At 34.7% G+C, this 15,493-nt stretch overlaps 1 protein-coding gene across 1 annotated transcript in view; it reads right to left on the bottom strand.

Annotated features, from left to right (window-relative positions):
- The window catches only part of LOC108707398 (integumentary mucin C.1), a 92,038-nt gene that overhangs the window by 40,309 nt on the left and 36,236 nt on the right, over positions 1-15,493 (bottom strand). Inside the window, exons 6-12 of the mRNA XM_041581506.1 lie at positions 9,060-9,083; positions 8,910-8,933; positions 8,313-8,336; positions 7,991-8,014; positions 6,362-6,385; positions 3,576-3,731; positions 1,939-1,977 (exon numbers count right to left, since the gene is read on the bottom strand). Of these exons, the coding sequence (XP_041437440.1) occupies positions 1,939-1,977; positions 3,576-3,731; positions 6,362-6,385; positions 7,991-8,014; positions 8,313-8,336; positions 8,910-8,933; positions 9,060-9,083 (315 nt within the window). The remainder of the gene's footprint in view (positions 1-1,938; positions 1,978-3,575; positions 3,732-6,361; positions 6,386-7,990; positions 8,015-8,312; positions 8,337-8,909; positions 8,934-9,059; positions 9,084-15,493) is intronic.

The raw sequence follows: 15,493 nt of genomic DNA, 5'->3' as shown, positions 1-15,493 counted from the left end.
GACTTCCTAATCCTGAAATGTCCTCCTTTATAGTAAATTTATGTAACCAACAGATCACATCTCTGGGTTTTTCAGCCCTGAGTCTCAGGGTGCCCAGTGAATTATGAATCCTGTCCAATTCGATGTGCGTGCTAATGTCTCTGTCCAAGATAGTGTTAAAGAGTGAACCGTTTGGGGTAGATCAGCGTTGGTTACAGATTCCAGAATACCATGAATCCTCAAGTTGTTGCGGTGTCTGCGATTGTCTAAGTCCTCAATATGCCTGCGTAGCATGTATATGTACTCATGGTGATCGTTGACCCATTGTGTTGGTTTGTTGTGAGCCTGCTCTGCGGCCTTCAGCCTGGCATCCATTTTGCTATGCGCCTCTTCTATTGCACACAGCTCCATTTTAATGTGTGCCATGTCTGCTCTCTGAGATTCCCGAAGCATCTTTGCCATTGCGCAGAGGTCTTCTTTGGTTGGGAGAGAAGAAAGGATGGCCCACAAGTCAGAAGGGACTCTATCAGCTTGAAGCCAGAGCATGCTGATCCAGTGGGGCTGGAGCTCCAGGTTGCTGCATGCACCATCTTGGAACCACATGCTTCTGCACAGGCTCTAGATCTCCTGCCCAGAAACGGGAACATTGTGCTTTGTGCGCCATGTGTGCTGGTTTGGGAAGACTGCTCACCCTTTTTGTGGTGTTTCCCCATTTCTTGGAGGTTTTTAAGGCCTTGTTTCAAGCTTTACAGGTGGCTCAAGTCAGGAGTATGCCATTAAGCCATGCCCCCAGGGATAATAATTTAATAAAGTGCTAGAGTATCTGGATTGCAATTATTCCAATAATTTATAGATAATTACTTTTTAAAGTGCAGTGCTAATAAATTATATATCAAATTAATTCTCCCAATTGAGTGCAGTTGTAGTTAGAAAAATTAAATAATGACCATATATGAACAGATAAATTGATTCCCACTGGGACTCCAAGGGGACCAAGGATTTGTGTTTTTTTAGGCAGACCACAGTCCTGGTTACCCTGTCTTCTCCAACTTCGTGCTGTCCCAGGGATAGAAAAATTCTAGTTAGAAGTGATTGGGACAACTCCACCTCTCTTTATTTAATTTTTCCTACTATCTTCTAATGGATTGAGTGGTTTGGGAATCAAGTTATCTATATATATATGGTCATTATTTAATTTTACTAACTACAGCTACACTCAATTGGGAGAATTGATCTGATATATAATTTATTATCACTGCACTTTTTTAAATGAAATGAAAATTAATTATCTATAAATCATTGGATTACTTGCAATCCAGATACTCTAACACTTTATTAAATTATTATCCTTGGGAGAATCAATTTATTTATTTATTGGCACTGCACTTTAACATATATCACTTATCAATAAAATATGGATTAATTGTTAGTAATTCATACCAACATGTTATATAGCCATCAATCAATATATAGGCACTAATTGATTGAGCTCTAAGCAGCAATTTAATGAATTGATTCAATAGTACAGGCACTTTAGTTGAATTAATTGAAGGTTGATTATAGATTGGTGGTATTTTATAGTAGATGATTTATTTTTCTTAACTCTGGTGGTTGTTGTTTTTGGTAGTATAAAGAGAATCGACTCTGGAAGACCATTTGTAATACTTGATGGAATAGGGGTTCTTTTGTTTCTCTTATTGAAAACGGGTTGTGATTGAAGATGATGATCACACTGAACCTTGTGTCTAGATGTTTATTGACAGCTAGTACCATTGGACTTTGTGCATTTGTATTTTTGTTGCATGGGGGAACAATATTTACCATTTTGGAGAATGGAGATGTAGGGCATGCCAATAAGAGCCATAAATAAGGATTAAGTAAGCCCTATATGAGTATAGCACAAATCAGCTAACCTGTTTAAATTTTTGCTTTGTTATGAAGAATAAGATAAAGCCTTGCCTTTAGTTGTTGTTGTAGTATGTTCTTCATGACTGTGACCTACAAATATAAGTGACAAATTAATGTATGTACAATGTCTGAACTAAAATATTAAAAATGAATTTGAACAAGTTTAGTCCATTACACTAATCCTACAATAGCATTTCTAAATTAGTTTCAAAGGAATATAAGATTTGGGGATACAATCTAATTCACAATACACCTTCTATCTTTTAAGGTTTAAATCCTAATGCCATAAAACTCATTATGGTTTGAACTAGGTCTAGTAAAACATATTTTCTAAGCTATTACGTAACATCTATCTGCTGGTTGCAATGGGTTATTAGAGCTGATTCAAATTTTTACTCACTTTTATTACTAATTTTATTATAAGAGAGTAATATTTTGAACCACAAGTGTAAAACTTCTGCCCACAAAAACTGTAGAAGCATTAAATTACTACATAAAATGGGTGATTTAAGGAACAGAAATGGGCATATTTTTGCAGTATAGTCTGTCCTCATAATTTAATTCTTCCAGTGCTTTTACCAGTTAAGTTATATGTTCCTGCACTTTTTTTCAAGTCATTAATATCTTTCTTTTAGGCCATACAACACTGTTTTCTGGAATTAATCGCATTCAGGTGTTAGATGGAGTATTTTTGGATTTGGGCTAATTCTAGGGTCAGGTATAAGAATTCTTCAAAATTTTTAGTTTTTTTACCCGAAAATGTGAGTTTTGGCTAAAAAAAAAAAAACCTCAAAAACTTGTTGTGGAAAACACAACTCAAACCTTAATAAATCTGCTTCTTAAAATACAAAGAATTAATGCTTGCAGATGTACCAGTTATTGCTATGATGGACATGTTATAATAAGTTATAGTAAGTTAGTATTATGATGTTATTGTATTATGTTCAATCTGCTATTGTGTTTGCCAATGTCTATTCTGCCACTTAAATAAAATCTAGGCTGTTGCATTCACTTGAACTATAAATAATGAATATACTAAAGTAAGATAGAAAACCCTTTAAAAATAAATTAAAGGATTTTTTGTACTACATTTTTAGAACAACAATTTAATCACACTTTTCAGAAATAAGCTGTAACCCATGCTTATTAATCAAGGGTTCCAATACCTTATACCTAAATGAACTCAACTAAATAGCAGCCTAACAATAGCTTATGCTATCTAATAATATCCAATGCCTGTTTTTGTTAAATCTCTCAAACCTACACTTGCAGTACTTACTTAAACAAAGGTTTTATTAGGTTGTCAAACTAAGGCTAACTTGTGTCTGAAAATTTAATTCAAATGTCAAAGTAATATATGTCAAAGTTTATACTGGAGGCAACATTTAAGGACAGATTTATAAAACTGCTATAAAACATCAGTACAACCACACCAGCTTTTACTTGCCAAGCTTTTACTGGTGATTTTTTTCTTGTTTTTTTCCCTTTAATTAACGCCAGCTATTTGAGGTTTTGGAAAATACCTGCAAATTTTTTCAGCATCCATGTTTTTTTTCATATAGAGGAAAAAATCCAGCTTGATTTTCAATAAATCAGACCCTTATTATGCAACATAATCCTTAACATGCACACCATTTACACATAGTTATTTCTGCTGCTTAAAAAATATCTTTAACAATTTAAATTACCTTTTGGTTTTCGATGGAAACAATGTATACCTCCATGACCTTTGGGATCAAAGCAGCAATTTTTTTTCTTGCACTGTTTTTTGGTTATTCCTTTTGAACCACACATTTCTCTTTTTCTTGGTTTCACATGACAATGTTCTTCTTCACTTGAAGAAGCTATAAAAAAAGAAATGCACATAAAATCTATATAAACATTTCACACTGTAAAGATGTATTTATTAATTAAATAATCAACTGTTAACTGAAAGTTTGTGTATTTTTTTATTTAAAAAATCACATGATGTTCAGCAGGGTGTAAGAAAAAGGCATCATGCAATAATACAGTATAACTCCCATTAGTTTTCAAATTTTTCATCAGGGAGGAAGGGAGGACATAAGTCCAAAGATTGGAGCAAGGTGTCTTAGTCTAGTTGCCAGTGTTTTGAAGATAATATTGAATATCCAGTGGCAAAGTTAGTTGTCAAAGTGCTTAACGGAACAGTGACACTTTTTTATTTTAAAGATAATCCTTCTAAATACCTTTATTAATATGTGTATCATAAAAAATTGCAGTATAATAAGTGGGTTTTGAATTTGAAGTGGGTTCTGCATTCTTCAGAGTCATTTTGAATGATTTATTGTTTTTTACAAGATGGTGCTGGGAGAGGGATGGAGGACAGAGCTTTTCTTCTTTCTAGCCGAGTCTAACTGTATCACTGGCTGAGCTTGCATGGGGAAAGGGAGGAGGGGGGAGCAGGCCGGAAACATGCTGCAAGATCAGCTGGATTAGCTCAAATCAATGGTAAGATTAATTTTCTAAAAAAAATGTTCCTTTAAGTAGCACAAGATAGTTAAGCTATGTGCGAAATGTAGCCATAACACCAAAGTGGGATCAGTCCTAAATCATACCCACCAGAACAAAGACTGTGGGGCAAATTCACTAAGCGCCAAAGCGCCGAACGCTAGCGTTAATTCGCTAGCGTTGGGCATTTTCGTTACTTCGCAAATTCACTAACGAACGCTGGCGTAAATTCGCTAGTGTTACTTCGCACCCTTACGCCTGGCGAATTTTCGCTATGGACGTAACTACGCAAATTCACTAACGCGCGCAGTGTACTGAACGCTACCTTTTATGCTAGACTTCCTTCGTTACCTCAGACCAGGCGAAGCGCAATAGAGTAGATAGGGATTGCTTCAATAAAAGTTAAAATTTTCTCTAAGTCCCAAAAAACGCTGGCGTTTTTTCTATATTATGGGTGATAGGCCGAAAAAGATCGAAAATCTTTTTCGATCCCCCCTACATTTCCTAACTCATGGCAACTTAACTATACAGTGGGCACATGTGTAGGGCAAAAAAAAATGTATTTGATGTTTTGAAGGTATCCCAGGCATTTGTAGTGATTCTACGTATTCCTCCATTGAAATTTGAATTTGAATTAACCATCGCTAGCGTAACTTCGCTTCGCTTAGCGAATCAACACTAGCGCAACTTCGCAACCTTACACTACCCCTGTGTGCAACTTTGGATTTTAGTGAATTGGCGGAGCACTGGCTAAACTACGCCTGGCGAAGTGCGGCGAAGTTACGCCTGGCGCAACTACGAATTTTAGTGAATTTGCCCCTGTGAGTGGATAGGATTCTAGATTCCCAGGACTTGGTTATACTGCTATATAGTATGAAGAATGACACTCTGTCCCAGTGGATTCTATGCTATAGTTACTTATGACCCTAAGGGACATTAGCAATGCAGGCACATTTGTCTTCAAGGGTATTTCCAGATAGAAAATTGTGATAATATTTTTGAATATATATTGGTATCATATACAACACAGAGGAGCAAATTCACTAAGCGATGAAAATACGCTATCGACGTCTTCGCCGCACTTCGCCAGACGAAGTTTTGCCAGGGCACCGCTAATTCACTAAAATCCAAAGTTGCGCTCAGGTACGAAGTTGCGCTAGTGTTAATTCATCAGGCAAAGCATGATGAAGTTGTTATTCTGCCCTATACGTGTGCCCACTGAATAGTTTAGGTATCATATGTTAGGAAATATAGGGAATATATGGGAAACATGTTTTTTTTTTAAATGCATCGGTTAATAGTGCTACTCCAGCAGAATTTTGCACTGAAATCCATTTCTCAAAAGAGCAAACAGATTTTTTTATATTCAATTTTAAAATCTGACATGGGGCTAGACATTTTGTCAATTTCCCAGCTGCCCCTGGTCATGTGACTTGTGCCTGCACTTTAGGAGAGAAATGCTTTCTGGCAGGCTGCTGTTTTTCCTTCTCAATGTAACTGAATGTGTCTCAGTGAGACATGGGTTTTTACTATTGAGTGTTGTTCTTAGATCTACCAGGCAGCTGTTATCTTGTGTTAGGGGGCTGTTATCTGGTTACCTTCCCATTGTTCTTTTGTTTGGCTGCTGGTGGGGGAAAGGGAGGGGGGTAATATCACTCCAACTTGCAGTACAGCAGTAAAGAGTGATTGAAGTTTATCAGAGCACAAGTCACATGACTTGGGACAGCTGGGAAATTGACAATATGTCTAGCCCCATGTCAGATTTCAAAATTGAATATAAAAAAATCTGTTCTTTTGAGAAATGGATTTCAGTGCAGAATTCTGCTGGAGCAGCACTATTAATTGATTCATTTTGGAAAAAAGTTTTTTCCCCATGACAGTATCCCTTTAACAATGTAGGTTTATTTATTTGAAAACAAATGCTTTAGGAACTAATTTGGTGCAGTAGAAGAATATTATAAAGTACCATACAGGTTATATATATGAGAATAAGATATCAGCTTACATGTAGATCTTTCCTTTGATTTAGCTATAATCAAAAAAACAATGTCATTATTATATAGCTAAATGAAAAAATGATGTCAAATTAAAAAAAAAAACATACAATAATTTCATATTAAAACCACAACCAAAGACATTTAGGGGCAGATTTATCATAGTTTGAGGTGAATTTTCAAATGAAACAAATTTGAATTTTTGTGTACTTCGAATTTGAAAAAAATTAAAAAATTCGTATATCGAAATTTATCATGTACTGTCTCTTAGAATCTAAAACCTGCCAAATTGTGGTTTTAGCCTATGGGGGACCTTCTAGAACTTATTTGGAGTAATTTGGTGGACTTTGAAAAACTTTGAATCAAATTCAATCGAATGCGCTATTCATTTCATTTGTATGTTTCAAATTCAGCCACATACGGACCTATTCAATCGAAAACTGACCTATTCAACCAAAAAACGTAGACATAATTTCGGTTGGTCTTTTTGAATTTGAATTTAGAAGTTTTTTCAATTCAAAATTCGACCCTTGAAAAATATGCCCATTAGTAGGGATGGCCGAATTTGATCCGTTTCGCTTCACAAAAATTCGCTGCCGGTGAAATGTCGCAGACGCCCATTAACATCTATGGGCGTCAAAAAAATTTTGTCAAGCGGCGAAATTGTTTTGACGCCCGTCTTTTTTTTTTTTATGCACACCGCCATACAAGTCTATGGGCGTCATTTTTTCAGCGAAACAAAGCGGAAAAATTCACCCATCCCTACCCATTAGCATTTAAAGATCTCTACTAAGAGATCACTTTAGCAAAATGGAAAAAAATATAAGTAATCGATTGACCTGCGGCTGCTGCTATTGTTGGAGCTAAAATTATGAGTAAAATATAGATACTAATTATTTGTTTTTAATTGGAACTGAGCTCATGAAAAAAAAACAACTAAAGATCAAACATTTAGGGGCATGTTTACAAAAGTTTGGATGGTGTATTTTAATTCGAATTTTAATTTTCATAGGGGGGTCAAAACTCCTACATTTGAGTTTTAAAGCACAAAATCTAATTTGAATGTGACATTTATCACAAATCGACCCTGAAAACTGTTCTAATTTAAAAATTCGACCTTTGATAAATAACCACCTCAAACAGCAGATTTATCAAGGGTCGAATTTCAAGTAATGAAAGTTTTTTTGAACTCCCATAACTTTGAAATTTTAATAAAAATAAACCAACCAAAATTTATTTAAAATATCAAAGGTTTTTTTGCAGGTGAATAAACTGTACTGGATCATTTGATTTGAAGTATTTTTTTAAAAAAACAACTTTGATTTTTCAAAGTCCTCCAATTGACTCCATATAGGTTCTTGGAGGTCCACCATAGGCTAAAACAGCAATTCAGCAGGTTTCAGATGGTGAATGGTCGATGTCAACGTTTTTAGAGACAGTACATAATAAATTTCAATATTTGCATTTTCAATTTTTATCTAATTCGAATCAACATTTGACTATTCTCTAGTCCAAGTACACAAAGATAGCTCAAATTTTGAATTTATTTACTTAAAATTTTCACCTCGATCCTTGATAGAACTGCCCCCAAATGTACTGATAAGCTAGCCACTATTAGAAAATAGAAGTAATCATCTTACCTGCGGATGCTGCAGTTGTTGGAGCTAAAATGATGTGTAAAATAATGATACCAATTATTGGCATCCAATTGAAAATGATCTCAAGAAAATATAAACTCTTCAGAACAGTATGGAAAAATGATAGTCTATTAAGTAATAGTGCTAACAATGCCCAAGTAGAAATAAGTGTTTAAATCTTAAATCTGTTTTCATACATTAAATTAAAAGGCCCTCAAGTATATTATATTTCAGATCTCAAGTTTCAAAACTGCAACAGAAAGCAATGAGCTCTGCCAAAAGATCACTTAGGCAAAATGGAAAAAAATATAAGTAATCAACATACCTGCAGCTGCTGCCGTTGAATGAGCTGAAATAATGAATAAAATATATATACTAATTATTTGTTTTTAATTGGAACAGACCTTACGAAAACAAAACCACTTAAGAACAAACATTTAGGGCAGATTTACTAAGGTGTGAGTAGTAAATTGAAATTTTCAATTTTATGGGGGGTCAAAATAAAAAAATAATTTAAAAGCACAAAATCAAATTTGAATGTGAGATTTCAGTTGTTGGAGCTAAAATTAAGAGTCTAATAATTATACGTTATATATAGTGATGGACAAATTTATTCGCCAGGCACAAATTCGCAGCGAATTTCTGCATTTTGCCGCCGGTGAATACATTTTCAAAATTGCAGTGAAAATTTGCTGGCGTCAAGACAATTCTGACGCTGGTGACAATTCCGACGCCAGCGACAATTCCAGCCGACATTGTGACATGTCGGCCCCAATCGCGTCGTCAAGTCCTGCCCTAAATCTCATTTAATTTGCTAACTGAAAAGGTGTTGCAACCGAGTTTGATAACTGTAACAGACAGCAATCAGTCCTACAGAGAGATCACACAGGCAATATGTAAAAAATATAACAAATCAACTTACCTGCAGCTGCTGCAGTTGTTGGAGCTAAAATTATGATTAAATATTGATACAAATTATTAGCATTTGATTAGAAAAGACCTCATGAAAAAAACACTCATTTCAAAGTACTAAAATGTTAGCCACTATTAAATAGAGAAACAATAATCTTACCTTTGCTTGCTGCTGTTGTTGGAGCTAAAATTATGAGTAAATTATAAGTAAAATATAGAAACCAATTATTTGTTTTTAATTGAAACAAATTTCATCAAAACATAACCTCATAAGAACAAGAATTTAAATGTACTAAAAAGCTAGTCACTTTTAAAAACTAGAAATAATCATCTTACCTGGGGCTGCTGCAGTTGTTGGAGCTAAATTTATAGATATAAATCATAAATTAAATTAAAAGGCCCTGACGTGTCTTACATTTCTGATCCCAAGTTTGGTAACTGCTAGTGATGGGCAGATTTATTTGGCAGGCGCGAATTCACAGCAAATTCCCGCGATTCGTGGAACCGCCGCTAAGATTCGCAGGCGTCAAAAAAACAATGAACGCCGGCATCCGTTTTTTTTTACGCCGGCTCATTTTCGCCAGCAAATTTGCAGCGGCATAAAAAACGGACGCCGGTGTTAAGAATGATACACCGGTGCCATTTCGAAAAATTTTCTCCATTTTGCAAATTTCGCAGGAAATTCGCAAATTTTTCGGCAAGGCGAAACACCCCTAATTTGGCCATCACTCATAACTGCAACAGAAAGCAATGAGCTCTACTAAGAGATCATTTTGACAAAATAGAAAAAATATAAGTAATCGACTGACCTGTGGCTGCTGCTATTGTTGGAGCTGAAATTATGATTAAAATATAGATACCATTTATTTGTTTTTAATTGTAACAAACCTCATAAAAAAAAAACTAAAGATCAAATATTATGGGGCAGATTTACTAAGGTGTGAATATGTAATTAAAATTTTAAATTTTATGGGGGGTCAAAATTCAAAAATTCTAATTCTAATTTAAAATCACAAAATTTAATTTGAATGTGAGATTTATCACATCAGAGCCTGGAAACAGTTACAATTCAAATATTTGCCACCTAAACCTGGCAAGTTCATGTACAAGTCAATGGCAGAGATACATTGAACTATTTAAAGATGTTAATAGTAGTAATAAGCTAAATTTTTGCCAAGTTTCCCTGTGAAAATGACACCCCATAGAATCCAAAAAATTAAACAAAATAAACGCAGTAAAAGTTTCATTTTTTTTAAAGTAAAACTCAATATGAATGTTATTTGAGTTTTTAGGTTGGGACTATTCAATCAAATTTTAGAAGTTTAAATGTTTTCAAAAATAACATATCATTTGAATAGTGATTACAATTATATTTATAAATTTATATTTATAAGAGTTTTAAAAAATTCACATAACTCTAAATTTTGCCCTTTGATAAATAACTGCCTTAAATGTAATCAAAAGTTAGCCACTATTAAAAAATAGAAAAAATCATCTTACCTTTGCCTGGTGCTGTTGTTGGAGCTGAAATAATGAGTAAAATATAGAAACAATTATTTTTTTTAATTGGAACAGACCCATGTACTGAAAAGTTAGCCAACATTAACTCATAGAGCTACTCATAGAGCTGCCCTAGTGGAATAAGATGTTCACTTCAAATCTGATTTCACAAATTAATTTAAACAGTATAGTATGTTTCAGATCCCAAGTTTGATAACTGCAAAAGAAAGCCATCAGTCCTACCAAGAGATCCCTCAGGCAAAAAAGGGTCAATTGGTCATGCTGTGAGAAATGTTGAGTGAAACATTACCAGTGATGTTTCTTTTTAACCACTCTTTACTTTGGTCTTCTCACTGTTGAAATTGAATTGCTGATTAGTTGCTCTGGACAACATCACCGGCAAGTGGTCACTCTACTTTTAACACGTCATATATAGGTCCATTAAGAACAACCATTTAGAAGAACTGAATAGTTAGCCACCATTTAAAAAAATAAGTAACCAACTTACCAGCAGCTGCTGCAGTTGTTGGAGCTAAAATAAATAGTAAAATAATGATACAAGTTATTTGTATCCAAATGGAAAATACCTCATGAAAATAAAAACACTTCAGAACAAACGTTCAATTTATTCAAATGTTGGCCACATTTTAGTCATACTGCTAATATAGCCTTAGTAGAAGTACGTTTTTAACCTTAAATCTCATTTTATTTGCTAATTTAAAAGGTGTTGCATGTTTTAGCAACCAAGTTTGATAACTGTAACAGAAAGCAACCAGTCCTACTAAGAGATCACACAGACAACATGGAAAAATTATAACAAATCAACTTACCTGTGGCTGCTGCTGTTGTTGGAGCTGAAGTAATGATTAAATATTGATACAAATTATTGGCATTCGATTAGAAAAGACGTCATAAAAAAAAACCTTAAAGACAGGGGTGCCCAAACATTTTGCAATGTGGGCCAGATTTGGTGAGATGAAAATGTGTGGGGGCCGACCATTCAGCACAACATTCTTTGAACTATTAACATTAAATTACAGGAATTGAGTAATCTTAGCAGTAATATTTGGGCACATTAGTGAAATGATCTGCCAATTGGTCTATACTGATGCCTGTGTGCTGGAGTTGTTACCAATAGACACTTACTAGCATGCAGTGATGCCATACTTCTTTAGTTTACCATACTGGCACGTCAGTACGTCTAGTGACACCTTCAGCCCTAAAGAAGTATGCAAAAATAGTGCATCTCTACATGCTAGTATGTGCTATTACCTTCAGCACACAGGTAGCAGTATAGACCAAGTGACAGATAATTTCACTAATGTGCCTTAATATTACTGCTATGGGATTTTTGATTGCACTGTGCTGGGGGTACTCATTATTATAAATTTCATGATGGAGGCTGAGGGCCGGTGTAAATTTGAAAAAGGGCCACACTTTTGAATTGAATGATTTAAGAACACACATTTCATAGTTCTAAAACATTAGCCACTATTAAAAAATAGAAGAAATCATCTTACCTTTGCCTGCTGCTGTTGTAGCTTAAATTATGAGTAAAATATAGAAACCAATCATTTGTTTTTAATTCAAGCAGACCTCATCAAAACATAACCACTTAAGAACAATAATTTAAATGTACTAAAAATTAAAAAAAGAAGTAATCATCTTACCTGGGGCTGTCGTAGTTGTTGGAGCTAAAACTATGAGTAAAATAATGATATAAATTATTGGTGTCCAAATGGAAATGTCCTTAACAAAATAAAAATGCAACAAAACAAGCATTTCAATGTATGGAAAAATTATAGTCTATTAAGTCATAGTGCTAATCATGCCCAAATAAAAATAGGTGTTCACCTCAAATCTGATTTCATAAATTAAATTAAAAGGCCCTCACATGTACTATATTTCAGATCCCAAGTTTGGTAACTGCAACAGAAAGCAATGAACTCTACTAAAAGGTCACTTTAGCAATATGAAAAAATATAAGCAATTGACTGACATGCAGCTGCTGTTGTTGGAGCTGAGATTATGAGTAAAATATAGATACCAATTATTTGTTTTTAGTTGGAACAGATCTCATGAAAAAAAAAACAAATGAGGATCAAACATTTAGGGGGAGATTTACTAAGGTGTGAATAGTAAATTCAAATTTTCAATTTTATGCGGGGGTCAAAATTAAAAAATTCCATTTTAAAACACAAAATTGAATTTGAATTCGAATATGAGATTCATCACAGCTGAGCCTGAAAACAGTTACAGTTTGAATATTTGCCACCGAAAACCTGCCGAGTTCATGCAAAAGTCAAGGCAGAGGTGCCTCGAACTATTTAAAGATGTTAATGGTAGTAATAAGCGGAATTTTGCCAAGTTTCACTGCAAAAATGATGCCCCATAGACTCCCATGGGTGGAAAAAATGATTGCGCATCATAATAAACTATGAATCAACACAAATCCTGGCGCTAAGGTCTCTGATGAAGTGCAGTGACACGAAACGCGTCAGACCTCATGGCGCTGTGTAAACGGTGTACCAAGATGTTTAAATAAAGGAAATGTGTTTTAAACTTTCATGTGGAAACGAGCGATTCTGTATGAAGAGGGCCCTGGAGTGCGCTGTCCAACCAATACTCTGCAAGTCATAATAAACTATCACTGCAAAGATTTCATTTTTTGAAGGAAAACTCGATATGAATGTTATTTGAGTTTTTGGGTTGGGACTATTTGATCAAATTTTAGAAGTTTACAATTTTTCATGAATAACATAAGATTTGAATAGCAATTAAAATGACATTTATAAGAGTTTTAAAAAATTCAAATCACTCTAAAATGTGACCTTTGATAAATAACCACCTTAAATGTAATCAAAAGTTAGCCACTATTAAAAAATAGAAGACATCATCTCACCTTCGCCGCGAAACTGACTTGCTTTTGGAAGGCAATTGTTGATTTAATAGCAGCGGTTTTTAGAACCTCTTTGACTATCGAGATGCCTCATCTGCTGTTAGCCCTCCCTATTACTGGACTCCAGAATGCTGCCCAAAAATGGGTTAACCAGGTAGCGACGGCAGCGCGTTTGGCAATCACCTCCAAATGGAAGAGTTCGGACATCCCATCACTTACAGAGGTTACATTCAGGCTTGAAAGCAATAAGCGATTTGAGGAAATGACTGCTCGAATAAGTAATACACTACCACTACACAATAAAATTTGGGGTAACTGGGTTTTCTATATCACAACCAACAGAGGGGAGAGTGATTCGGCCTAAAACTTAGAAGTTGCAGGGGTGGGCTACTTATCTCACCTTTCTCATGTGTGCTCAGTATCACTTTGTGGGGCTTATTCCTTATTTCTTTTTGTTTTTTCTGATTCTTGTTGCTTTACTTTGTATGATTGTTCTTTTTGACAGACTTGTATTTGAGTTTTGGGTTGGACTATTTGATCAAATTTTAGAAGTTTACAATTTTTCATGAATAACATAAGATTTGAATAGCAATTAAAATGACATTTATAAGAGTTTTAAAAAATTCAAATCACTCTAAAATGTGACCTTTGATAAATAACCACCTTAAATGTAATCAAAAGTTAGCCACTATTAAAAAATAGAAGACATCATCTCACCTTCGCCGCCGGCTGCTGCTGCTGCTGTTGTTTCAGCTGAAATTATGAACAAATTATAGAGACCAATTATTTGTTTTTAATTGTAACAGACCTCCGCAAAACACAACCACTTAAGAACAAGAATTTAAATGGACTGAAAAGTTAGCCAACATTAACTCCTAGAGCTACTCAATCCCTAGTGGAATAAGGTGTTCACCTCAAATCTGATTTCACAAATTAATTCAAATGCTACAGTATGTCTCAGAACCCAAGTTTGATAACTGCAAAAGAAAGCCATCAGTCCTACCAAGAGATCACTCAGGCAATATGGAAAAATATAAGTAATCGTCTTACCTGCTGCGGTACCCTCGGCTGCTGCTGTTGCTGCATCTAGAATTAAGTAAAATAATGATACAAACGATTGGCATCCATTCAGAAAAGACATCATGAAAAAAACCCACTTAAGAACACACATTTCAAAGTACTAAGAAGTTAGCCACTATTGCAAAATAGAAGAAATCATCTTACCTTCACCTGCTGCTGCTGCTGCTGTTGGTGCAGAATCTATGAGTAAAATATAGATACTAATTATTTGTTTTTAATTGGAACAGACCTTATGAAAACAAAAGTGCTTAAGAACAAACATTTAGGGGCAGATTTACTAAGGTGTGAGTAGTAAATTCAAATTTGCAATTTTATAGGGGGTCAAAATTCAAAAATTCCATTTTAAAACACAAAATTGAATTTGAATTCGAATATGAGATTCATCACAGCTGAGCCTGAAAACAGTTACAGTTTGAATATTTGCCACCGAAAACCTGCCGAGTTCATGCAAAAGTCAAAGGCAGAGGTGCCTCGAACTATTTAAAGATGTTAATGGTAGTAATAAGCGGAATTTTTGCCAAGTTTCACTGCAAAAATGATGCCCCATAGACTCCCATGGGTGGAAAAAATGATTGCGCATCATAATAAACTATGAATCAACACAAATCCTGGCGCTAAGGTCTCTGATGAAGTGCAGTGACACGAAACGCGTCAGACCTCATGGCGCTGTGTAAACGGTGTACCAAGATGTTTAAATAAAGGAAATGTGTTTTAAACTTTCATGTGGAAACGAGCGATTCTGTATGAAGAGGGCCCTGGAGTGCGCTGTCCAATCAATACTCTGCAAGTCATAATAAACTATCACTGCAAAGATTTCATTTTTTTGAAGGAAAACCCGATATGAATGTTATTTGAGTTTTTGGGTTGGGACTATTTGATCAAATTTTAGAAGTTTACAATTTTTCATGAATAACATAAGATTTGAATAGCAATTAAAATGACATTTATAAGAGTTTTAAAAAATTCAAATCACTCTAAAATGTGACCTTTGATAAATAACCACCTTAAATGTAATCAAAAGTTAGCCACTATTAAAAAATAGAAGACATCATCTCACCTTCGCCGCCGGCTGCTGCTGCTGCTGCTGTTGTTTCAGCTGAAATTATGAACAAATT

Source organism: Xenopus laevis, chromosome 2L (genome assembly GCF_017654675.1).
Source record: "Xenopus laevis strain J_2021 chromosome 2L, Xenopus_laevis_v10.1, whole genome shotgun sequence".
Lineage (NCBI taxonomy): Eukaryota > Metazoa > Chordata > Amphibia > Anura > Pipidae > Xenopus > Xenopus laevis.
This window is presented reverse-complemented; position numbering and strand designations above follow the sequence as displayed.